Source organism: Puntigrus tetrazona, chromosome 7, assembly GCF_018831695.1.
Source record: "Puntigrus tetrazona isolate hp1 chromosome 7, ASM1883169v1, whole genome shotgun sequence".
Taxonomy (NCBI): domain Eukaryota; kingdom Metazoa; phylum Chordata; class Actinopteri; order Cypriniformes; family Cyprinidae; genus Puntigrus; species Puntigrus tetrazona.
The window spans coordinates 32,887,610-32,914,879 of NC_056705.1; the positions used below are offsets into that span (position 1 = coordinate 32,887,610).

At 37.4% G+C, this 27,270-nt stretch overlaps 2 protein-coding genes across 2 annotated transcripts in view; one reads left to right on the forward strand and one right to left on the reverse strand.

The window, feature by feature from the left end:
* LOC122348704 (solute carrier family 2, facilitated glucose transporter member 4-like) overlaps positions 1 to 15,727 on the forward strand; it is a 36,203-nt gene extending 20,476 nt beyond the window's left edge. The window contains exons 5-11 of the mRNA XM_043244484.1: positions 6,015 to 6,130; positions 10,079 to 10,241; positions 10,408 to 10,595; positions 13,868 to 13,972; positions 14,289 to 14,390; positions 14,543 to 14,746; positions 14,853 to 15,727. Coding sequence (XP_043100419.1) covers positions 6,015 to 6,130; positions 10,079 to 10,241; positions 10,408 to 10,595; positions 13,868 to 13,972; positions 14,289 to 14,390; positions 14,543 to 14,746; positions 14,853 to 15,077 — 1,103 coding nt within the window. The 3' untranslated portion in view covers positions 15,078 to 15,727. The remainder of the gene's footprint in view (positions 1 to 6,014; positions 6,131 to 10,078; positions 10,242 to 10,407; positions 10,596 to 13,867; positions 13,973 to 14,288; positions 14,391 to 14,542; positions 14,747 to 14,852) is intronic.
* Positions 15,728 to 15,802: 75 nt separating this feature from the next.
* On the reverse strand, positions 15,803 to 23,449 carry LOC122348705 (Y-box-binding protein 2-A-like). The gene is given in 11 exon segments (XM_043244485.1): positions 15,803 to 16,371; positions 18,206 to 18,282; positions 18,378 to 18,482; positions 20,465 to 20,645; positions 20,749 to 20,831; positions 21,546 to 21,688; positions 21,691 to 21,787; positions 21,869 to 21,958; positions 22,260 to 22,293; positions 22,487 to 22,550; positions 23,294 to 23,449. Coding segments are annotated over 10 exon segments (885 nt in total). The 5' UTR covers positions 23,346 to 23,449; the 3' UTR covers positions 15,803 to 16,371; positions 18,206 to 18,246.
* Positions 23,450 to 27,270: the final 3,821 nt, after the last annotated feature.

The window sequence follows — 27,270 nt, forward strand, 5'->3', positions numbered from 1 at the left end:
ACATTATATGGTCGCATGTTTACGTTGTTAATATACACATAATCCTAGCTAGCTAATTTTTTATCTTGCTTGTTGTCACCATGTATACACATGGTTTTACTACAGTAATGTTGTTAAAAACTAAATATAAAAGTAAAAAATTACAGAATCAGATCACTGTGAAATCTTTTTATTTTACCATTCAGATATATGAGATTAGGAGGGGACTGCAATTGTACTTTTCACAATATTTTATACATTTTTTTCACTGCTGGCATATTTTTTAAAAAGCGTAGTGAATAAGAGACCTTCAGAAGACCAATATCCCTGGTCCTCCACAGTATCATGTTTTTGCCAGGTGCGGATACATTTTTCTTATAATCACCTATTTTGACTGGAATTGTGTTATTATTGCATAATTGAATTATATTTCAAAATAGGTAAAAATACTTTACTCATTGCTTTACCTTCCTCTCTTTTTACAAATACATACATAAACATGTTAACCAAATAATGCAAATTAGCTTATAAAACCAAACAGAACAGGTTAGAAAAAAATCTGAAAATTCTTCAGATTCTACTCAAGACATTACTGACCTATCATGCACACACAAATAGTTTGAGGGTGAAAAGCAGTTGTTTAACTCTAGTTCAAAGTACTTGCTACTAGTTCTAAAATTGTTTATCGTTAACCTTTTAGGTTGCACCGTTTTAGCCAGAAAGAATTTGTTTGAGTTTACCGCTTTGATGCTGAAAGGGGCAGTGCTTCTGATTGGATTGTCGGACGGAATCCTGGAACTTCTGGTTGCTGGCCGTTCTTTTTCCGTTCAGTTTCGGCTTTAGAATTTCAGCTTTTCAGCTTTCAGAGTTAGGAAGAGCTGTTTCTGAAAAATAACAAGGATCTTGCACACATCTCCAACTGTAAGGAGGAGGCGGAAGCCAGAGTAGAATCCATATGCAGAGTTTAATTAAGAGCAAGACCAGTAATCGTGAACGTGAGGCAGGCAGAGAGTGGGTAACACAAAAGACAAACCAGAGAGGCAAACTCCTGGAGCTCCTGGAGCTTGACGTGGCCACACCCCTGGTCATGGTGCTGGTTGGTCGGGTCTGGTTCTGTGGAATTCCTCGATGAGGGATGGGTCTAAGATGTCCTGGGCGATCTCTCCTCAGGTCTGTAGCCCTCCCAGTCCACCAGATATTGGAGCTGACCCCTTCTACGCCTCGAGTCCAGCCCGGGGTCAGCATACGGGTGGAAAGAACACTGCAAAGAAAATTGGGGTCCTCAATCACTCACTATATCTTCAGGTAGGTCATATACTCTGAAGACATGGTGAAACAGAGCCTGGACTGATGAAATCGATGGACAGGTGGGACCATGGTCTTTGGGGAACGGGTAATGGTGTGAGGAGACCTGTGGGTAACTCTTTGGGGGTTTTCAACTGCGTGCAGATATGGCAGGTTTTGACAAACTGGACTATGTCTTTATTCATCTCAGGGCACCAGAATGTGTTCTGTACCAGGTTAGTGGTGCATGAAATACTCGGATGTCCAGCGGTTTAAGATGTGTGGACACATTGTAGAACGCATTGTCTCAGAGTGGAGGGTACATATTGTTTGTTCATGGGGCAGTGGGCAGTCATGGTTCTTGTTGCTGGGCTCTCTGTAGCTCTTCCCAGGAGACTGGGGCTATTATTACAGAAGGTGGGAGAATAGGTTCTGGATCTTAATTACTAATGGGGTGATCATAGCGTCTGGAAAGGGCATCAGCCTTACTGTTCTTATTTCCTGGACGATATATGACAGTAAAGTGGAAACGAGTGAAGAACAGAGACCTAACTAGCTTGGCGTGGGTTCAGGCATTTGGTGCTCTTGATGTATTCCAGGTTCTTATGGTCGGTGATAACATGAAAGGGGCCAGTGTCTCCACTCTTCAATTGACGCTATCATGGATAGTCATTCTTTGTTACAGACGTCGTAATTTTGTTCTGTCAAACTGAGCTTACGAGAGATGAAGGCGCATGGGTGTAGTCTGCCTGTCTCGGTAGACCTTTGTGAAAGAACAGCTCCTGCTCCTAGGGTAGATCTGGGTCTGCATGTGTGTCTATTTCAGTTTCTTGGGCCATTTTAACAAGGGTGTTAGGGGTGCTGCAATCAGACTACAGTTTCTAATGAAGTGTTTGAAATTGGCGAAGCCCAAGAATCATTGTAACTTTTACTGTGGAGGGTTGAGGCCATTCAGTCACAGCTTGTACCTTAACTTCATCCATTTTGACCCCTTGGTTGCTAATTTGATAGGAAGTTTTGCTTACGTGGAATTTGCATTTCTCTACCTTAACGTAAAACTGGTTTTCAAGGAGACGTGTTAGGACTTGGTTTTCGAATAAATCAAGATATCATCAATGCAAGCAATAACAAATTTATTGGTGATGTCTCTGAAGATGGCATAAATAAAGCATTGGAAGACTGCTGGTGAGTTTTTGAGTTTTCTAGTGGTTAGGAAGGTCTTCCATTCATCACCCTCCTTTATATGAATCAGGTTGTATGCACTTCTCAAGTCCAGTTTGGTATATATTGTAGCTTTCCTCAACTGTTCTAGTGCAGATGGAACCAGTGGGAGAGGGTAGCGAAACTTGTGATGTTGTTAAGTTCATGATAGTCTATGCAGGGATGAAGACCTCCATCTTTCTTCTAGACAAAGAAGAATCCTGTGGCAGCAGGTGAGGTAGATGGATGGATAAAACCGGACTTGAGTGCCTCAGAAATACAGCATATTCTTCTATCGCCTGGCTTTCATTTCAGGATAGTGGCATTCGGGAGGAGATCTATGGCACAGTCTACAGATCTGTGGGGTGGTAATTTTGTAGCTTGGGTCTTACTAAAAACATCAAGGAGGTCTTGGTAGTGTGAGGGAATAATGACTGGAGGAATCCACAACATTCACAACCTTCATTTGGGGTTGAGTTTGATTGTGGATTCCATTTCCAATGGGTTTATTGTTTAGGGCTTTGATTTGAATCAGGGGTTCACAGGGCTGAGTAGGAATATGGAACTTTGACACAAGGCTTCTGTCTATTACATTTAGAGCGGCTCTAAATATGGGCAGTAAATATGAGTCGGTAACACAAAGGGCAAACAGAGAAGCAAACAGGTTCAAGGGAAATCCAATAGGCAGTAGTCAGAAAACAGGTAATGGGGCTATAACAGGTCGTGAGTCCAATCAGGCAAACAGAAAAGTAGGGCAGAGACTTGAGTTGGTGAACATAGAAACAGGCAAGGATCATGCACGAGGCAGGTAATCAGAATCGCAATGAAGAATATATGTGGCACTGGCCAGACTTTCACTGTATATGTTTTGCCATGGCTTTAGAATTGGAGGGAATTTTATTTTGGGTTATTTTTGATATATGTTCCAGATGACAGCACACAAATGAGAGCCATGTGTAGCTTAGCTAGGTCACACAAGGAATATGTGAACAAACAATTTGCCTTTTATTTGGAAAAATACATGTGTGGCAGGTCCACATCTTAGCCCATTCAACAATGCTATTGGTTGCTTTGTGTCTTCCCTTATTCCAATTGGTGGATTAAATTAAAAAAAAATGTATCCCACTTGACTTCCTGTTTCAACTGCCATTAAGAAGATGGTGAAAAGCTCCCTATTTACAACAACGCCTTTGCCCAGACTTATCAGGTAGGTGCAGTTTTGGTGTTTTAATGTTTTCTATAGGTGTATGGCATTTATTAATGCCAAAAATTGTACCAAACAAATACAGTGTAATTTTAACTACTGCATGTGCGGAACAATACATATCAGTTTATATCCATGAATAAATCTTCACTATTACTATTATATCCTGTAATCGCAATGTTTATGTTTTGTTCTTTTTGATAAGAAACAAACTCTCACCAATATCACCTAGATTAGTTTGCGTTTGCCGGCCCGAAACTGGTCCACATCTTTCTAGCCAGAACAGAACCAAAAAAGTGCCATAACACAACCAGAAGTGAGCAAAATCTCATCGCCCCTTCCCTTTAATTATTTTCTAGTTACAACCAGTTATAATGCAAAATAATCACAGTCATCACGTAATCTTAAACAGATATGTTTGCATACTTTTTGGTTATTAGTTATTGTATCTAATAATAAATAGAAATTGAATTTAATAGGCTCTGTTGTTAATTGCATATTTTTAGTAATGTGCTCTAATAGGACATTATTCATGCTAATACAGAATTGTGTATATATAGCATTAGATTTTTTATCATTTATGTATATATAATAGTATATAATGTATAATACTAATAATGGTATACTAATGTTCTTTTTCTATATTTTTTTCCTGACAGACTGTGAGTGAGAAAACTGACAAGACTTTTTATTCAGATCAGAAAGCACCAAGAGATGATGTCTACAGCCCTGATCCTCAGAGGAGACCAGGACACCTAGCATTAGCTCCAGAGACAGATCTCACAGGAATCAGACACACTCTCTCTCTCTCATTCACACACACATAATCTGTTACAACATCTGACATAGCTGTGCTTAAAATTAAACTGGAAATTAAGTGCTGCTTTCATCTGGTCAGAGGAGAACTGCCCCCCTGGTTTTTTTCTCTCCACTCTGTGACGGATGGGGTTTTGGTTCCTTGCTGCTGGCGCCTCTGCCTTGCTTAGTTGGGGACACTTCATTTTTTAACGATTATTGTCGTTTGATTGCTGAGATCCTATTGAAACTGATCTAGACAATAACATCTCTGCATTCAATAATGAAATTGAGCCTTTAGCTGAAAATTGTGTTTAATCTTGTCTTTATACATTACTGAAACTCTATTCTCCAAAATGTTATATTGTTCAGTGCTTTCAGTGATTTGTATTGTTAAAAGCACTATATAAATAATGGTGACTGATTGATTGATTGATTATTCACTCATCTAACATTTACAGAATAGCACACATCTGTTATGCTCTGTATTTTTTCATTTTGTTATTAAAATTTTGCTATAAACTTAAAATGAGTGTGAATCCATTTCTGTGTGTAAGATTTATTGTCTATTGGGTATTTAAAATAATAAGAAAATTATGTGGTGTAAATATGGTTAAATAATGAGTTTTGACTTATGAGCCAGCATATTAGGGGCTGTCAGCCCTTTACAGAACTCAGCCATATAAGAATACCATGTAAGGTCCATATGTCAGCCATATTTGGCTCACCCTGGATATGTTTTATGGCACTGCTTTGGTTCAGTTCTGGCTAAACATTTGTGGACCAGTTTTGGGCCAGCAAACGTAAGCTAATCTGAACCACACTTTAGCTGTTGATTTGGGCCATATCTGCCCCCAAAGGAAATTTGCTGACTTATATCTACCAAGCGGCAACCTGTTGGTCTTTCTTGTGAAACCAACATGGAAGTGACTAAAGCTGCAATTCATTGAATCCTCATGTTAAAATGCCCAACTTTACAGTAAAAAAAAAAAAAAAAACGTTTACAACCTTTTTGATCTCTACAGCTCATTTTTACCCTTCATGACACCTGTGAGGGGGTCATTTTTTTTGACTCGTCACTCATCCATTTAAATTACATGAAACTTTAAAGTTCAGCATAATTAAGGGCGTGGCTACTGACAGATGAATGTCCACCATCCAGCAAGGGGGCAAGATTTTATCAACCAACTCCCACCTATTTGCCCATTTTTGATTATAAAAATTGACTCAATTCCAATATGGTAACAGCCGGCTCCTCCCACTTTGAGCTTCAGAAACCTATGGTAATGTCATGGACATATATCCATGTTTTTTACAGTCTATATGATATCTACTGTATATTATCTATATTACTATTATGATTGTTATTAATTGGAAATAAATCTAAAGGGGGTGCACACACATAAATTAGCATGTTGAGAGGATTTATGAAGGAATGTGACATTGAATGAAAAAAAGTTTATCACAGGAATGATTTGCTTTTTAAAACAAAAGTTATATTAAACTGTAGTAATATTTCACAATTTTAATATATTACTGTTTTATACATAAGGGTTGGCATCAGGATTGGTGCCCATGTATGTTGGTGAAATCGCCCCTACCACTCTAAGAGGAGCACTGGGCACTCTGCATCAGCTGGCCATCGTCACTGGCATTCTTATGGCCCAGGTACAGTAAAGTCACCTTTATTCATATCACACAATACTAATTGTTTCGAAGCAAAAGACTGCAGTGTCAAGAAACTCAAATTTTAAAAAAATCACAAAAAATCCTTGAGGAGAAAACAAGACTTGGCTCAGGGAAATGGCAATGGTAGTGTTATTTATGTTTTTATCCAGTACCTACATCATGCTAGCTTTTGTTGGAGGGAGAAACTAGCCATAGAGTTCTATAGATGTGCAGAGGACGTGTTTGTTGATGGCTGTCTGTTTGAGGTCTTCACAGGAGATCTGTCTCTATGGCTCGTGTAGTAGACATGGTCTCTGCTGTCATTCAGGGTTGTTGTAGTTGACTCTAAGTGCTGACCCAATATCTGGTTAGGATAAGAAGCAGATTCGGGTGACTACTTGGATTAAGAATGAATGTCTTTTCCAATAATGTAACAAGTACATTAGATGTTATGTACTTGAGGTTTTTTTATATTATTTATATAGCGCTTTTAACAACACAGGTTGCATCAAAGCACTGTACAGTATAATGTAGAAGAGTAAAAGGGATGTATAATGACGAGAGTGACCAATTTCTTATTAAATGCAGAGAAGGTCTCTGTAGTCAATTCGACGTTAAATCACTAGAAGTTAAGTGTCCCCAACCAAGCAAGCCAGAGGCGACAGCGGCAATGAAACAAAACCCCATGCATACAGAATGGAGAAAAAAAAACCTTGGGAGAAACCAGACTCAGTTGGGGTCAGTTCTCCTCTGACCGGATGCCCAGCACTTAACTTCCAGTTCAATTTTAAACGCAACTGTGTCAGATAGTGTAAATGACTTAGTGTGTGTGTGCATCAGGATCTGGTGATCTGTCGACGGGCGCATCTAGGTTTTCTGGTCTCTGATGAACATAATCTCTGTGTGCTGATCCACCATCTAGTCTGGATACAAACTGTGAAAACAGATTGAGAAAGAGACAGGACTAATATTAGCATAGATGCCATTCTTTTTACGATGTCACAAGTACATCGTATTTTAGGAGTAGTGTTCCCGGTTCCAGCAAATCTAAGTAATGCAGCCTAAAAATCCTTTAACGGATTTGAATAATAAAGAGTGTGTTGGTGTGTTATGTGTAGGCTAAGTTAAAAAGATGTGTCTTTAATCTAGATTTAAACTGGCAGAGTGTGTCTGCTTCCCGAATAGAGTTAGGGAGATTGTTCCAGAGTTTAGGAGCTAGATAGGAAAAGGATCTGCCGCCCGCAGTTGATTTTGATATTCTAGGTATTATCAAATGGCCAGAGTTTTGAGAACGCAGCGGACGTATATGTGGGGTTTTTAGGTCCAATTATTAGCACCTCTGTTTTTTCAGAATTTAGCATTAGGAAGTTACTCATCATCCAGCTTTTTATATCGACTATGCATTCTGTTAGATTCTCAATTTGGTGTGTATCACCAGGCTGCGCTGAAATATAGAGCTGAGTATCATCAGCATAGCAGTGAAAGCTAACACCATGACTCCTGATAATATCTCCCAGAGGTAACATGTACAGGTTGAAAAGTAACGGTCCTAGCACTGAGCCTTGAGGAACTCCATATTTCACTTGTGATTGATATGATACCTCCTCATTTAATGCTACAAACTGATAGCGGTCAGATAGATATGATTTAAACCATGCTAAGGCGCTTCCTCTAATGCCAACATAGTTTTCTAGTCTATCCAAGAGAATGTTGTGATCGATTGTATCGAATGCTGCGCTAAGATCTAAAAGCACTAATAGCGAGATAAAACCACGATCCGATGATAAAAGCAGGTCATTCGTGACTCTAATGAGAGCAGTCTCAGTACTATGGTACGGTCTAAAACCTGATTGGAAATCCTCACAGACACCATTTTTTTCTAAAAAGGAATACAGTTGTGAGGATACTACCTTTTCTAGTATCTTTGACAGAAAAGAGAGATTAGAGATTGGTCTGTAATTTCCTAAGTCTTTGGGATCAAGATGTGGTTTCTTAATAAGAGGCTTAACTACAGCCAGTTTGAAGGTTTTGGGAACATATCCTAATGACAATGATGAATTAATAATGTTCAAAATAGGATCTATGACTTCTGGAAGCAGATCTTTTTAAAAGTTTAGATGGAATAGGGTCTAACATACATGTTGCTGGTTTAGATGATTTAACAAGTTTGTACAAGTCTTCTTCTCCTATAATAGAGAAAGAGTGTCATTTTTCCTCAGGGGATCTAAAGCTCACTATCTGATGTGGAACTGTAGTTGACGGCTGCATATTTACAATTTTATCTCTGATGGTATCAATCTTAGAAGTAAAGAAATTCATGAACTCATAGCAGCTATACTCTTGGGGAATATTAGCACCTGTTGATGCTTTATTTTTTGTTAATTTAGTTACTGTACTGAATAAATACCGGGGGTTGTGTTTGTTTTCTTCTAAAAGGGATGAAAAATCATCAGATCTTGCAATTTTTAATGCTTTTCTGTATGACAGCATACTCTCCTGCCAGGCAATACGAAATACTTCTAATTTGGTTTTTCTCCACCTGCTCCATTTTCCGGGCTGCTCTCTTTAGGTTGCGTGTGTTGTCATTATACCATGGAGTCAGATTGTTTTCTTTTATCTTTTTTAAGTGCAAAGGAGCAACTGTATCTAAAGTGCTAGAAAAAAGAGAGTGCATAGTTTCTGTTATATCATCAAGTTTTTGCGTCGTATTGGATGTGCTAAGGAATTGAGATAAGTCAGGAAGGTTATTTAGAAAGCTTTCTTTTGGGGTGGAAGTGATGGTTCTACCATACTTGTAATAAGGTGCAGAGTTTACAGGTTTAACTATACAGAGTTCACACAAGACTAGATAGTGATCTGAAATGTCATCACTTTGCTGCAGTACTTTAACCATTTTAACATCCATTCCATGTGACAGTATTAGGTCTAGAGTATGATTTTGACAATGAGTAGGTCCAGAGACGTGTTGTCTAACCCCAACGGAGTTCAAAATGTCTAGGAAAGCTGATCCTAATGAGTCTTTTTCATTATCAACATGGATATTAAAATCGCCAACAATTAAGACTTTATCTGCGGCCAGTACTAACTCAGTTAGAAAATCAGCAAATTCTTTAATGAAATCTGTGCTGTGTCCTGGTGGCCTGTATACAGTAGCCAGTACAAACATGACAGAAGATTTATCACTAGCACATGATTCTCAAGATTCTCAACTAGATATAATAAAAAAAATAAAATAATTGTTTCAATTAATATAATATGTTTGATCTTTTTTCTTAACATTTTTTAAAGGCTGAAATGTGAGGTTTAAAAGGTCTTTTAAATTAGATGATAAAAATCCTGCAGATACCAGGTTATTACATTCCTAACTTCCAAAAAAAATTTCTCGAGTAAGCTCTATTAACAGTCTTCTCAAGTTGTTTTGTTGGCAGCTACTAAAAAAGGAAGTTTGAAAAGAAACATTAGTTTTACTTTAATTTCCTTTAATAAAAAGGAAACTTATTAAGACTGTATAAAAGGTGTGAACACATGGATTATTAATCTGGCCCCTTGGTATAAAGGAGAGAAAATACTGGCCCTCATCAAAGATGCCCATCCCTGCTTTAAAGGACATGAATTACTGAAGTATGTTATATTAAGTGTTAATATGTGCATGCCAGGTTAGAGATGGGTCATTTGTTCTAGATTTAAACTGACATCAGATTTGACACTTGATGGATTTGATATAAGAACTGAGGAACTCAGGACTTTGTTAGTAATGAAAAACATACAGTGTTACTAAATAACACTGTATGTATGGTTCTCTAGATATTGAATTGTTTTTAATTGGTTTATTACATCTGCAGGGCAACTTTTTTGAACTTTAGTACTTGCATCGGTAAATACCAGTCTTCAGTCCTCTATTATTTCATTGTAAATATTCTTATCCATTTCCGTTGTTATTCTCTTCAGGTCTTAGGACTGGAGTCCCTGTTGGGCAGTGAGCAGCTGTGGCCGGTACTGCTAGGTGTTACCATCCTCCCTACTGTCCTACAGATGACGCTATTGCCTTTCTGTCCTGAGAGTCCACGCTTCCTCTATATCGTCCGCTGCCAAGAGCACCATGCAAAAAGTGGTGTGTCATACTACACAACACTGCACCTGGAGAACAGTAGCATTGTACCATTCATAACCTTTGAGATGTCTGAATATTTGAACAGTGCTTCAAGCTTTTTACTTTTTAGATTACATTTTTATAAAGTTCAAAATCAGTTAGAATTTACTTTTTCTTCTCTCTTTAGCTTTGCGGCGTCTGACTGGCCGTTTGGAGGTCAGTGAAGATTTGGCTGAAATGAAAGAGGAAAAGAGAAAGATGGACATGGAGAGAAAAGTATCCATTGCTGAGCTCTTTCGCTCTCCTCTGTACCAGCAGCCCATTATCATTTCTATTCTGCTGCAGCTCTCTCAGCAGCTGTCAGGAATTAATGCTGTGAGTGCTGCTGATGTGTTCAGCTGATCAACTAGGGGAAAAAAACAGATAGATTACTTAGATTACTGCTAAAAGGTTTAAGCTATATGACAAGCTAACCACAGTTCTGTTAAAGGTTTAAATACCATTGTTCAATAACTGAATTAGAATTAGTTACCTTTATTGATTCATATAAACAGTTAAATAAATTAAATAGAATTGACCCTTGCTGATATGCAGAGGTGTAAAGAATACCTGAAAACCATACTTGAGAACTACAGATACCTTAACGTGAAAATAACAAGTTATAAGTAACCTAATAACTTGAGTAAAAGTATTAGAGTACCTGATTTTAACAGTATTTAAGTATTTTACTTGTAGTAAATACAGGTGCATCTCAATATATTAGAATGTTGTGGAAAAGTTCAAAGTTTAAATTCAATGCTCACCAACTGAAGTATATTAAGTCTTTGATTCTTTTAATTGTGATGATTTTGGCTCACATTCAACAAAAACCCACCAATTCACAAACTCAACAAATTTGAATCTGAACATGCCAATCCGTTATCAACTCAAAACCCCTGCAAAAGTTTCCTGAGCATTCAAAATGGTCTCTACGTTTGGTTCACTAGGCTACAGAATAACAGGGAAGACTGCTGATCTGAAAGTTGTCCAGAAGACAATCATTGACACCCTTCACAAGGAGGGTAAGACACAAACATTCATTGCCAAAAAAGCAGGCTGTTCCAAGCAGTGCTGTATCCAAGCATGTTAACAAAAGTTGAGTGGAAGGAAAAAGATGCACAACCAACCGAGAGAACCACAGACTTATGAAGAGATTGTCAAACAAAATCAATTCAAGAATTTGAGTGAACTTCAAAAGACTGAGGCTGGGGTCAAGGCATCAAGAGGCACCACACACAGATTTGTCAAGGAATTTATCTAATTGACGTATTCCTCATGTTAAGCCACTCCTGAACCACAGAAAATGTCGGAGGAGTCTTACCTGAGCTAAGGAGAAGAAGAACTGGACTGCCCAATGGTCCAAAAATCAGAGCAAGTTTTGTATTTCATTTGGAAACTAAGATCCTAGAGTCTGGAAAAGGTTTTTTTGGTCTTATGAACTATTCAAATTTTTTGAGATTTGTTGAGGGTTTTTGTTAAATGTGAGCCTAAATTATCACAATTAAAAGAACCAAAGACGTAAAACTACTTCAGTCTGTGTTGTTGGAAACTTTTTTAGCTTCTTTTTAAGAAGAGACCAGGAGATTCTTGGTAAAGGAGGAGTTAGTTTTTATTTTATTACTGTAGTCATCTGCAAGAAGTCTTCAAGAAATCTTAAAAAAAATCGTCAAGCAATCTCCAAGAAAATCTTCAAGAAATCTCCAAGAAAAAAATCGAACTGAAACCTAGCAAAGTGAAGTTTATATGTTTCAAGGGGGAGTACAACATTAAAACAAAAGTGTGCAAATACAGAACAGGACCTTTGCCAAGAACAGAAAATTTCCACATCCGTGATCTATTTAGCATCCGAGTGTCATTTAAATACATAGGTGCTATAGAGACCCTGAAACAAAAGACACAGTACCATTTGATTGGCATTCACACTTAACTTGTGAAAACCTGCCAGATGTTCAGTAACTGAAAGACAAAAGATTACCGTCTCAGGGCTTGGACTTCCTGCGCTTATAAATTACAATATACTTTCAGATTGGAAATTTTTTATAAATTTGTAATACAACAGTGTGCATTGAATTTATTTAATACACAAGTTTTAAAATTTGAGTTAAATTACTGAAATAAACTTTTCTATGGCATTCTAATTTCATAGAGATGCACCTGTATAGGAAGTACTAGTCATGCCAGTGAAAAACTGCAGTGTTGTGGAGAAGCTTAAGGAAACCGGCAGAGGCAAGGATCTTTTTGTAGATTCATGGAAAAGCTTGAACAAAAATAAGCCAAAAATCATAGCCAAAACCATTACATACAACCATTACATTCAACAACTCACAAATAACTAAAAGAAACACTAGGGCTGTGTATATAAAAGATGTTAACAAGCTAAGCAAGATAAGACACCAACACCACAGGAGACAGGAAGTGAAACAAAAACAAGAGCGAGCTGATTTGTGAGGAGAACAATTATGCTGATTTTCTTAAACCGAACAGACCAAAAACAAACAAAACACATTTTTTTCTGTTATACCGAAGAGACCTTTTTGAAAGGAAGTTAAATAAAATGAAAAAGTCAAAGTCTTGTTGCACTGGATGTGCTGATTTAGACCTCGCTGCCAGCTGCAGTGCTCTTTAATTGGTGATATCCCATTTTTTGTAGTACAGACACTGCTGAAGAAACGCTAGGTGTCATGGAATATGTAATGTGGAACTGCAACACTCATTTTAAACGAGGTACAAATATTCATTCAAAGATCTTAAGCAGTGTTCTGTCACACATTCAAAGGGTGTGTGGACCATGGAGACGGGGAAATACACTTAAGCTAGCAGACTTTAATAAATGAAACCAACGAGAATACAAACTGAAACCGGTAATGTGGAGGACAAGAAAATGACAAAAGACACTGGAGTCCGGACACAGGAAAACACAGGACTTAAATACTAGAACTAACGAGGGAAATAATTCAATGAGAGGAACTAATGGAACTAAATGAGAACAGGAAAACCAAATATGAGCATTATATGGGTTTTCAACAACAACAACAACATAATAGTAATACTAATACATATTTTTGAACAGCAAATCAGAATATTTGAATGATTTCTGAAGGATAATGTGACTCAAGTAATGATACCAAAAATGTAGCTTTGAAATCACAGGAATGAATTCCTTTTTTAAAAATATATTCAAATGTAAAAGTTATTTTAAATACTAAATATATTTCAAAATTACTGTATTTACTGTAAATTCTGTATTTTAGATAAGGTAAAGGTTTGGTGAGCAGAAGAGGCTTCTTTAAAAACTAAAAATCTTACTATTCAAAAACTTTTGACTGGTAGTGTATCACTGATTCTTGAGAAGTGGGATAAATGGTGCAATACTGAAAAAACTTGAAAATACATTTTGTATCTTACATGTACTAAGCTACTGAGCTGTACTTTGCCTCAACCCCCTAACTTCTCTTATTTATCAAAGTGTATGAAAGCAGGATAATGACAACAAAAAAGTATGTATTGTATTTGTAACAGCATTTGCATTTTAATGCCTTTCAGGGCTTGCTGTAATTTTTTAAATTGTTGTTTTTTTTCCACATTTGCTGTTGCATCCCGCTGCTCAGATCTTCTATTATTCTACTGATATCTTCAAAAAGGCTGGGGTGGAAAGTCCAGTGTATGCCACCATAGGTGCTGGAGCTGTCAACTGTGCTTTTACAATAGTCTCGGTACGTAAGAAAGACAGATCTCATGATACTTTAAAGAAGGACTAGCAAGATTAGCATTAATTGAGACTTAACAGTCTCCCAGATCTTATTGGTATTACAAGGGCGGGCAGAGCAGTTCTAAGAAGTTAATAAAATTCAATATAAACCATTTTAAAAGCAAACACTTTTTTGGCTAAAATGCAGCGTTGAAAAAATAAAAAAATCTTAAAATATCTTAATATTTGCAAAACATATATAGCATAAAAAACAGACCATCTAAATTACATTATTAGCATAAACCAAGCCTTTATATGTTAATCAGTTGTCCAATCAACAGCTCTTTCTGGTCGAGCGCATGGGCCGTCGGACGCTCCACATGCTAGGACTTGCTGGAATGTGTATCTGTGCCATCATCATGACAATTGCCCTCGCATTACTGGTCAGTCCCACAGTATTTTTATTTCCTTTATAGATTCACCATGATGTTGCGCACCAACAAATTGTCACTGAAAAAACACATAATGCAAAAAAAATGTTCCTAGTCAGTGAATGGTGCCTAAGTTCATCTTACTTGTGTTTTTTTGTTCACAGGAGACTGTGCCATCAATGAGCTACCTTAGCATGATGGCCATTTTTGGTTTTGTTGGCTTCTTTGAAGTGGGACCAGGACCTATCCCCTGGTTCTTTGTTGCAGAACTCTTCTCACAAGGTCCCAGGCCATCAGCCATGGCAGTAGCAGGCTTCTCTAACTGGACAGCCAATTTCCTCATTGGCATGGGCTTCCAGTATATTGCTGTAAGTGTACAGGAAACAACTTTTTTAGCTAACAATGGTTTACTTGCTTACTTCTGTCATCAAAACATGCTATGAATCCATTACATTCAATCTATCTTTACCGCAGAACCTGTGTGGTCCATACGTTTTTCTCATCTTTGCTTTGCTCCTCTTCATCTTTCTGGTCTTCACGTTCTTCCGAGTTCCTGAAACACGAGGTAAAACGTTTGACCAGATCTCAGCCACCTTTCACCGTCATCAACAAAACATGATGGACATGGACATGGACCTGGATCAAGGGAAGCATAGCACAGAACTTGACTACCTAGGTTCTGATGGGACAGAGAACTGAGGCTTGAGAGCCAGAAAGATGGTGAAAGGGGGGCCAGAATGACCACAACCGAGCGTTCTTGAGGCTAAGAGAGGAGAATGGGATGGACACCAAAACAAAAAAGTATTACTCAGAAGAGATTAAGGCATTTGTTATTTGTTATTAGGCATTATGAAGAAGGATGTTTTAAAGGATGAAGAATGACTGTGGAAGACAAAAGTTTGTTTTTGGGGGAAAAAAGCAAACTTTATGAATCTCGCACTTTAAAATGCTCATAGGTTTCCATACGCCACAAAGCCAGTTATACTTTTGCATACTCTAGTAGACGTAAACTATGGTTTTAATTTCTAAAGAGAAGTTAGTAACATGCTTTTAAAGGATAAAAAGCTTCTTTTTTTCCACACACATTACAAAAACTATTTAAAAACAAAACCTCCAACTTTCTTACAAATCAGTTTTGAACACACTATCAAACCTTTACACATTTTTTTTTTTATTATTGTTTGTATAGAATCCAACTGACAAAACAAAAGCTGTACGAAAAAAAAGATACACCTACATATACATATCACTCCTTGTGTGTTAAAATCTGTTGTGCAATATAGACCTTTATTAAGGTGTGAGCTAAACGTAAATCCAATTTATATATAAATATATATGATTAAATAAAACATGTTTGTTCTCTGACATTTCTTTAATAATTGCACGTGTAAAATGTTACCAAAAAACCAAAAAGGAAGTCAAAAGGCTTTGCAAATATTTTATTCACTTTACTGGCATTTCATAATCCCCACCAAAGAAAAGAACATACAAATACTAAAAGAAAAGAAAAAGGGGCAGTTTTAAACCAGTCTGTATTTTGATTGGAAGCACATTTTCCCCATTTTATCTAGACGTAAGAGAACAGTATGTGCAGAGCTCATCACACTGGATAGCATTTCCTCTCACTGATACTGATGAACTTAAAGTAGTTAAACTGGTCAAGTTCTCTACTGCTCGTCGCCCGTAGTACAGAACAAAAGGACTAAATACAGGGGAAAAATTGCAAATATAAGTGGGCTTTTAGAGCAGGTTTCTCTTTTTGTTTTCTTAAATTCTAAACAGCTAAAGATGCATCAACCCAACCCTCCCTTCCCCACCAGCCCCTTCCTTTCCATCCATCCTTCCCTTTCTCTCTCCCAGACAGATAGATGATCCACACCTCAAGTTGGGGGAGGGACAAGGATGTAGAAGTGAGTGGCAAGTTGTTTGCACATTGGTTGAATGTTTGACATGACAAGCAAGGTCCTTCCCCCAAACTAACCCAACCGGGAACCTGTGAAGCAACACAGGAAGAAAAAAAAAAAAAAAAAAAAAAAAAGGAGGTAAAAAAAAAAAAAAAAAAAAATGCAAAAAGTTAAAGTGGAAGATGACAACAGTTATGGTTAAATATTTAGACATGGTGTACATGTTTGCCTTTTCCACACAAAGCTAAAATGTGCTTTCTACAACTCTTTTTAATTAAAAAAAAAATTATATCTTAAAGCGATAATTGACCCAAAAATGAATATTTGCTGTTAATTTACTCACCCCTCAGGCTAACAAAATCCTTCTTGAGACATTAAATACAAAAATAAATAAAAAACATATACCCCTGGCTCCTGACGATAAAGACTGGTTAAATGATCATTCTGTGCAAGAAAATATACAGGTGTCCATTTCAGATGGTTCAGTTGAATTAAAAGAACTTGTTTTATCCAGTTCACGGAAAAGAACAGGCTCAAAAAGAATGATTTGCTCTCAAACGGGACATCTCTCCACACCATTTCCCTGAGCTTGTGTAGTACAGGTAATGGTGCAAGCGTTTCTTGTACAGACTGATGATTCTACTTTAGAAAACCAATAATCTAAATATACACACACACAATCAATGGAGTAGGTTTGATTTTGAGACTGGTGGAGACAGCCACAGGAAGTGTTAATGTCTTAAACAGGACAAAATATTAAGCTTTTAAATTTGTGTTGACCTCAAATGTGTTATAAGTTTTGTAATGTTACAGATAACTAATAATGACAAAAACAATTTCATAGAACTGAACAAAATTCTATTCTTTAAAGAAACCAAACACATGTTTGCACCGGTCATTAACAGAAGTTAACTGTTGACATTGATGTCAATGTTTTTCCTCAACTGTATATAACATCTATGGCCAAGTATTGTTTTTACAGTTATGATTGTACATTAACAACATAGGAAATATTGTAACAACTTACCTGTATTATTTTAAAGTAGCTCCTAATTCTTTTTTTTAGCTGCCATACTGACTTGGCACACCTAGTTCATATTTATAGATAGAAAGGTTAAAATGTCTCAATTCCACATTTTAATATCAGGTTCATAATTCATTGTGGCCTAAACCAATCATAACCCTTATGAAAACTTCTACAAAAGACTGTTTAAACAGAATTATTATTTGGTTGATTAACAGGCTTTTTTAAAAAAATTGAGCAATCATATAGAGATGAATAACTGCACTGTCCCTGAATCGACGCGATGTGATTGGTCTCAGATTGACGCTGCCGCCTCACACAACCAAAGATTCTTTCACTGTTCTATTAGTGACATGGGCACGGGAGGTTGGGCTAGTAGAGAATGGGATCTATTAACCATTTATGTACCTGAAATTGTGCTGCTTTCACAAAATGCCCTCGTTTTCGGCTTTATTAAAGATTGAGTAAGTAATAAACAACACAAGAAACAGTCGGACAACAGTGGTTACACTAAATATATTTTTATTTTTGAGGGAAGTTATTGCTAGGGCGTCCCCCCCTAATTCTACGCCCTTGTCAACAATATAAAAATGTCAGAAGCCACAAATATATATATTTTTTTTTACTCCGTGAAAGCCATTGACTCACATTTTATGAATTCACAAATGACCATATTTTCAGCTAATCTGTAATGTTCTACTGAAATTAGATATTAGATGATCTGAAAATGAGGATTAACAGAAATTTTTCATTTTTGGGTGCAAAATCCGAAATTAAGCCTTTCAGAAGTTAGTTTAGTCTGTGGTCAAACTGACAATATTTCAGAAAAAGTTGTAGTTTAAAGGGCAAAAAAGTACCACCTTCAAAATACATGATCACTTTATCTCGGGAACTCTCACCTTTGCTGGGGGGGGTAACAACTCCTTCCAGGTCACAGAAGTCATTCTGAGGGACTGGAAGCTGTGGGGGGAGGTGACTACAGGGGTCAAAACAGATATTGCACATGGGTTAGTGGTCAGGTGTTATCATATGACATATCAAAACACACAAACCATGCATAAAATAGCTCACGTCAGTTTTAAGGGATTGTTTTGGAGAAGCTTCTGAAGAGTTTTTGATGTTAGCAGGCTTGGAGGTCTGAGCCGGAGACTCTGGTTTTTCAGGTTCATCTCCATCCTAAACATTGACAAGTCAGATAAGTACCAAAACAAATTTGTATCCAATCAGCGAGAGGGAGGAGAGAGTGCTCAGTGCGAACATTAGCTGAGCAACAGAAATTAAAAAGTAGGAACCATGTAAATATCAGATCAGCTTTCTAGCTCTAGAGAGAACTCAAGGAAGGCGTTTGAACGGACACTGAGGTTGCTTTGCTGCAACAGCTAAAGTCCGTCTACACTGGATACGATAAAACAATCACTGATTACAATGAGTTCTACATTATTTTGCTGGCTTCTGGTATAGACACAGTGTAACACTGATTTTGCTTTGTTTCACAAAACTAATCATTGCTTAGGTTCGAGAACATACGATTTGAAATCATCATCGGCTACCAGACGTGCACACAAATATACATACATAATATATCCTCTAGCTAGACAGATGATCAGTTTCTTAGATATAAGATCATTTCTCCAGCTACAGCTAGCCCTATTGCAGAACTATGCCAGCTGAGAAATCTGAATTTACCCAATGTTTTGGCATAGATTTTTGTAAATTGTTTAAGTTTTAGGGTTTTTTTTACTTCTTTTTTTGTTTTCTTGTTAATCTAGAAATTCTGATTTTTTTTACTGTACAAAAACCCAAAAAAACAACAACTATAAAAAAAATAAATAAATAATCATAAGCACCAAAAACCTCTGAATGTAAAAACCTAGAACACTAACAGTTGATGGCTGTTCTGTCAATTGTTTGTCCTCATTTAGAATCCTAGGTGTGCTATTTGATAGCAATCAAAAGTCATGTTTCTAGCATTTTTAAAATCTAAAATATCTATATTATGCACTATGCTCTCAATGCAGAAAAGTTCATTTTTGTACATGATTATTGTAATAGTGGTTGCTCTGCATGCTTAAATTCAGCAACTAAACTTACTATAAGAAATAAGACCAATCTGGTTATTACATTCAAGTCCATCAAAACTACTTCTACTTCAAATCTCTATCAAAATCAGCTCCAAACTCTGGAACAATCTGCCTAATACTATTTAGGACGCAGACACGTTCTGAGGCTTTTCAATCTAAACGGACACTTACACAAAAGACCATGTTTTTTTTATAATTCACTTACTAATGTACTTACTACATCAGAATGGCATCTGCACTAATATAAATGTTTTTTTTCTTGTTCTAAGATCACCGTAGCCAATAGATCCAATCCATATGAAGTCCAGATGGTGGTTAGGCACCTAAAGATGACCTCAACAACCCTTAAAACGTGTCAGTAAAAACCAGGACAACCAGATGAACCCCAGAGACAGATTGACACAATCTGCACTATAAAAGAGAGCCATATAAATAATGGTGACTTGACGACCTAAAAACATCTTATACTGAAGCCAATCTGCCAAAATCATCAGGTTTTAGAATGTAATTTTATGACGTAATAGTGCGTCTAAACACTGCCTGTGTAGAGGATCAACTCCTACTTCTACGTTGTTGAATGTTTAATCCCACCCAATGATTCAAGTGCAACGCAGTTCTACGCAGAAACCAAATGAGAAATTATTTGTATAACTTTATTTTTAATGTAGTGCCAAGACCAAGTTAGTAAAAATGTTTTTTAAATCAATCTGCGGTAAAACGAAAAACAAGGCACAGGATTTTGAGACCCGAAACCAAAAGATGTACTCCATGTACAGAGTATTTATACATTCTAAACTTAAACTACATCAGCATCTATATCTGAAGGATGAAGGCTTTCTGTAAGCCAATCATTCCAGTGGTTTATTTCTGTGTCTACAATCTGTCATGTATATTCAAATGGGAGATATCTGATGCACTGCGTCACAACAGGACAGAAAATAACCCATTCTGAAAAAGGCTAATTATATTTTTGGATGTAAAATTCATGATAACATAAGTGGACCTCAAAAAAAACAGTGAGGCAGCAAAGACAAAGCTAATGGTTTCAAATCAACAGTGTTTTTCCTATTAACTCACTTTAGAGGCACCAGATTCAGATTTCCTTTGTCTGCGCCGACTGAACTGTCTGCGAGGTTTCCGGGGCTGCCCTTCAGTCTGCTCCCTATTGGTCTGGTTCTCTTTAGGGGTTGATTCTTGCTCTTCTGCGGGGGCTACCGTCTGTTGTGCCTCTCCTGGATGTGGACGAGGACGCAATGGCCTGGATATTAAAGAGACGACTTTCATGTTTACAAAACATGACATACAAAGAAAAAAAAATGGTCTTTTTAATCAGGTCCAAATATACAAATGAGGATATGAACCTTCGGAATCGAGGTCTAAACCTGCGTGGTGGCGGCCTCTGCTGGGCAACATCTACTTCATTGTTCTTCTCTCCTGCTTCTCCCTAGAAGAGAGACAAAGAAGCTGCTAACTGACAAGTAGTGTGTACCGTTTTTAAGGCTTAAAGAGGTAGTTTAGCCAAAAATGAAATCACCTTCATGTAGTTCCAAGCCTGAAAGACTTCCTTTGGAAACCAAATTAAGATATTAAGAAAGCAACAGTACTACTGCAAGCAAGGAACAGAAACGTAGTGAAGACATCGGTAAAACAGCCCATGTGACAACAGTGGTTCAACTGTGAATTCATGAAGCAAGAATGTGACAGAAACAAAAATGGCATTATAAAAAAAATGTTTTTTTGGTTTTCTTTACACAAGTAGTATTCTCATAGCGTCATAAAATTAAGGTTGAACCAGAAGTCACATGGACTGTTTTAACAATATCCTTACAACATTTATTTGCTTTAATCACAGTACTACCCTTGCTGTCTATAGAGGGCCAGAGAGTGCTCAGATTTCATCAGAAATATCTTAATTTATGTTCCAAAGATGAACAAAAGTCTTACTGGTTTGGAACAACGTGAGGTTGAGTAATTAATGACAGAATTTTCATTTTCAGGTGAGCCATCCCTTTAATATTATACTACATATTGACAGCTTACATTAAATACACAAGTCACCAGGGCCTACAAGACTCTCAATTTAGTAACAAGGATTAAAAAAATGCTTAAAATCTAAAGCATTCTAGGCATTCGGTTAGAAAGAGTTTAATGCCCTCACTTCGCCCTGTGGCTGGACAGGTCTTCTGCGTGGACGCTGGCGCCGAGGACGTGGCTGATGAGCTCCTTTCTCTTCACTTCCCTCTCCCTCAGATATGGGCCCTGCTGCAGCTTTCTCCTCTCCTTCAGCTGGTTGTGAATTACGGGGTAAAAACGCCTACGGAATCTTCTTTTATTAGGGGCGTATCGACTGCCTTTGACAGGTACACCCCCCGGACCAGTCACATTTGCTGCCTCTGAGCCCTAAAACCAACACTCCGTTTTAGTCTCTAAAACTCACAATATTCCATAACGGTCTTTTGATTCATTCCCGATACCACTTACTTTAGCTGCTTCGACTACATCGAACTCCACAACCTCACCATCCCCCACACTTCTGAGGAACTTTCTTGGGTTATTCTTTTTTATAGCTGTCTGCACAAAGAGAAGAGGTACATGCATAACATAAGCTAACATAACATTAAATTGCAATTCAAACAAATATACACACACACACACACACACAAAAAAAACTAAAAGGTGATAGGTTATCTTAATAGAATACAATTTTCCTAATATCATTTAAACTTACAATGGAAAAATGTAATTTATATATGCTGCATTTACCATTTACTCAAGATGACACTAGTGGCATTACACCATAACATTTCATTTAAAGAGTTGGTATTTCTGATAAATAGTCTAAAAGAAGTGTTTATAAAAGCAAACTCATTACCTGATGAACAAACACATCCTCTTTAGTATCATTTCTGTGGGACAAAAAACATTAAAATACATTTTAGTTTTTCTAAATCAGATATTTAAAAGAATCCTTAGCAATTCTCTCTCTCTCAGCATGAGATAATTTTGTAAATCTGTGCTTTCTTCATTTAAACATGCAAATAAAGTTTTACAATTTAAGACAGCGGTTAAACAGCCATTTCAGTATTATAACAGACATACCTATTTATGAAGCCATATCCATTTCGCACATTGAACCATTTGACAGTTCCTTGCACACCTGTCGCTGCAATAAAACAAAAACAATTAAAAAAAATAGCACATCACCACCAAGTGAGAAGTCATTTGAACACTGTGGGTAATGTGCGTGAATCATACACAAACGTTGAGTCTTCGACCACAAACGCAGGTCACAAAAAGCAGGCGAAAATACTAGCGTTTCGTCCCGTTTATAAGACTTATTATATGCAATGCAACAGGTAAATACGGGCAGCTAAAAATGTCTGTAATGTAAATCTTTCACCTAACGACATGCAGCACACCTGCAGTTAAACCCCTCCCACAAAGCACATGGTGACAGCGCGCAGAAATGTGGGTCATCGATGCAGTCTCACCGAGTAAACAGCGCTGGCCTGCTTCGAATCCTACATGACGTGTTTACGCGATATTAAATACCGACAAGAGAAAACCAAACCGGCCAGTGAGACGTTAGAGTTATAAATGGTCAAACAGGATGACGGTAATCGTGGTCTCTTTTAAAGTACAGCTTTCTCGATACGAAAGTCGCACGTGGAAGTCGCGAATTCAATTTTATGTCTCTCCGCAATAAAGATGAAACCATTTTCTGACGATACTGTCGAAATGTAGCCTAAAGCAAAACACAAAACCTGAAAAAAAACAGCTGACCAACACACGGTGATTTTATCAGCGTCGCCTGTCAATCACGTTCCACACATGACGTGTTCATTACGGTGACCTGCAGCGTCTTGAATTAATCTGTTATCGTCGCTGAACTCTCTAAACCCCTACCGATAACTTTTCTCTCGGGCTGAGGTTGTTCAGGTGCCTCTGTGTCGCTCATCTTCTCTCTCTGGATTAAATCCCCTCCCTCCGACTCTCCAAACTTTTAGTTGTGTCCACCTCAAACTTTTTATCTCGATTCCCTGTCAGGAAGGATCAACTCAGCCTCGATTTAATTGGTGTTCAAGCGACCAATCCGCGAGTTCTATCTTCATTCTCGCGTGATCAATTGGGTGTCAGCGCAATGTCTCGCGCTAAACCCAAAAACTTCCATCTATCGGTAGCAGATAAGGCTAGATTTTTGTTTTAAAGCAGTAATATGCATTTTGTTGGTAATATGCAATACATCGGAGGGATGCACTTACCTCAGAATAAGACATCAGGTGTGAATGGAACAGAAAACGAAGCACAAACACGCGAGCATGCTGATTTGATGGAATAGTTTAATATTGTACTTGTGCTCTTCATTGCACAACCCGTTCTACACATAGGTCACCAGATTCAGATTTCACTTCACTAAATATAACCACACGACTAGACAGGACTGCAGTAGCTACTATGAATATTCTTCCCAAACATTTATTTGACAGACTTCACTTTCTCACTAGGCTATTTTTTAGTTGTAAACATGATCACCCCGAAAATGTGAGATCATGTTTGCAAATAGATTTAAACAGATAGAGTGTGTCTGAGCCCCAGACGTTATCAAAACACTACTCAAGAGTTTAAGAGTAAAACGTGAAAACATTATGAAATATTACAATTCAAGAAAAATGTTAATTGAATATGTTTAAATTTATTCCTGTGATCAAAGCAGAATTTTCATCCTCATTACTCCAGGCTTCGGTGTCACATGATTTGCTGCTGAAGAAACATTTCTGATTATATATATACACACACACACTCCTGAACATTACAAGTATTCATATTTCACACTGGTGGATCATAACCAGGTTGCCAGGTGTAAGTACTGCTTTAAAATGCCAAAAGAAGAAACAAGACCAAGAGACAAAATATAGAAAATATACAATTTATTAAAAAACTGCATTTAACCTCAAACTGGCTGTTCATCAGCTGATCAAAAGTTTAAGACCATAGCCTAAAAAAAGTTAAGTCTTAAGGTCTTTTAATCAGTCAAAGTACAGCCTGTTTGAGTTTATGTATATATATTTGTATGTATGTGTGTGTGTGTGTGTGTGTGTGTGTGTGTGTGTGTGTGTGTGTATATATAATTAATAATGATCAGAAATACTTCTTGAGCAGTAAATCACGTTTACTGAGTAATGATGATGAAAATTCAGCTTTAATAACAGGAATAAATTTTAACATCACTCGCTCATGTCTGGATGTCAAAACCTTCTTAAAATAACTAATAAAGAAGTGTAAAAGATACATATACAGTCAACAACATATATATTTATATTATTATTATTTTTATCACAATAATATAAAAATAATGTGTAATATAATAATATTTTGTCACGTCAAAATGTTTTCAGAACAATCTCTAAGCTTGCTCTTCTCAGATAGGATAAGATGATACAAGCTTTTAACCAGAGACCTACTTTATATGTTTGATCATGTGACTGTATATAAACGTTAAAAAGTGTCCTCTCCATTTTGAATGGCAATATATAAACAAAACATGGTTATAATAATTATTATAAATATTGTCACTACAGGCACAAATTGTGTGGCATACTTCATAGAAAAGGGTTGAAATATTTATGATGTCAAACTAAAAATATATTGAAAGAACCTGAAAAACCATAAGAAAAAAAACAAACAAACAAAAAAAACAAATATACAAAACATCTCCGCTCTGTAGGTCCAAAACCTTCATTTAAAATGCAGCACAATATGTAACTCCACTGTTTGTTGTTTGGACTAATAGACATTTTAAATGTTGTTATGGCACTTAAATATCTGAAAAAAATAGTTTGAATTGTTATTGCTAATATATTTAAAAGCAGGTGTTCTTGTAAATTACAGCTGGACCAAAAATGCTGTGCTCGAACAGAATGCAAACTAACACGCTATGCACCTTTGTGCGAGGAATTAGCTGTCTATATTTGCAGCTATCAATATATATGATATATGATATAAATATATGAATATACTCATCATGCAAAAGGAGAAACCGAAATAAGGATATACAAGATATATGCAAAAGTAGTGCTTGGTTACCATTTTAAATATCTCCCCTGGTTACACAGATGGGGCTTAAGACTAATCCTAGACTAAAATGTAGGCTCTTTCAACTAAAAGAAACTTGCATTGTCTAATCTTAAAATATACCAGTGCGTTTGTTTTGTCGGAAGATGGACGCCAGTAATGTTTTTATCTAAAGGCACATTTGTAAAAGTTATTTTAATAAATAATGATTATAATTTTTACCAAACCAAATATAAATACATAAATAAAAAGGCAACCACCTCATTTTAATCATGGATTAAAGCAAAATAAATAAAATCTTTTGACAGAATTTTGTCCTCGGCCAGACCTCATTCCACAGCCATACCTGCCACTCACCCTGTTTAAGAACAGTTTTTTTCTTGCATTCAAAAATAATTAGGAGCACCTTCTAATCAATAATATATTCTGAACAAAAATTAGCCTTTTTAATATGATGTTGATATTTGACTCAAAATGGTTTTGAGGTCAATTCATATTTAAATAATACATTAAAAAGGAGGGAGGAATAAGAGGGACAGTGTATGGTTTGAGCAGGGAAACATGAAACGAGGGAGAAATACGGTAGTGGTCGAGCAGATGAAGCAGGTAGGTAACCTCATTGATGTGGCGGTTGATTGTGAATGGACCTATATACTGGGGACTCAGCTTCCTACACGGCAGTCGGAGACACATGTCGCTGGTGGACACCCAGACCCGATCCCCGGGTTGGTATGTGGAGGTGTCGGATCTTTGGGCCTTAGTGTGGTGCCTGAAGAAGCATTTCTATACCCTTGAGGTAAATTGCGGTCCTCGATCCGACACAATGTCCTCAGGGAGTCCGAAATGTCTGAAGACGTGGTGAAATAAGGCCTTTGCCTTCTCCATGGTGGTAGGTATTCCTCTTAGGGGAATGAGTTTGCATGCCTTGGAGAAGCGATTGACTACCACTAGGATGATGGGTAACCGCTAGACGGAGTGAAGTCGGTGGCGAAATCCATGCTGATATGGGGCCTAGGTGAGCTTGGAATAGCTAAGGGTAATAGCTTTCTTTCGGGCAAACGGCGTGGAGTGGTTGTGATGTCACAGACTGAACAGCCCTTTACATACCGGCCGACATCCCGGGCCATATTGGGTCACCAGTAGCGGTTCTGGAGGAGTGAGAGGGTTCTGTAGCTACCTGGGTGCCTAGATCCTGGAGAGGTGTGAATTGAGTCCAGAAGTGTTAAACAGAGTGGTGATGATACGTAGAGTCTCCCTTCTGGACCTCCCGGCGGAGCAGGTTCGGTTTGAATGGCTTCTAGTATTTAATCGTCAAGGGAGCAATGAATGGGAGCGAGGAAAAAGGAGGCTGGAAAGACGTGTTTGGGTTCCTCGGGAGTAGGATCGGGTTGATGCAAGCGGGAGAGAGTGTCAGCTTTGATATTCTTGTGACCTGGTCGGTAAAATATTTTAAACTTGAACTGAGTGAAGAATAGGGTCCATCTTGCCTGTCGAGGGTTTAACCGTTTGGATTCTCTGAGATGTTGTAAGTTTTTGTGGTCAGTAATAACCTCAAATGGATGTTTGGCTCCCTCCAGCCAGTGACAACATTCCATCCAAGCTATTTGCGAGGCTCTGTCTGTACCAGCTAACCCAACTTGCCCCATTGCACAACCTACCACATTCACCGGAGCATCTACTTCTTGTGCTGGCTTTCTACTTCAGTGCTCCCTATATCTGGAAATGCATCTCTTCCCTAACGAACGAGGCTTTTGTTACTTATCAATTAGCCGGAACAGTGGCGTGGGCAAAGCTCTTTGGACTGCCAACAG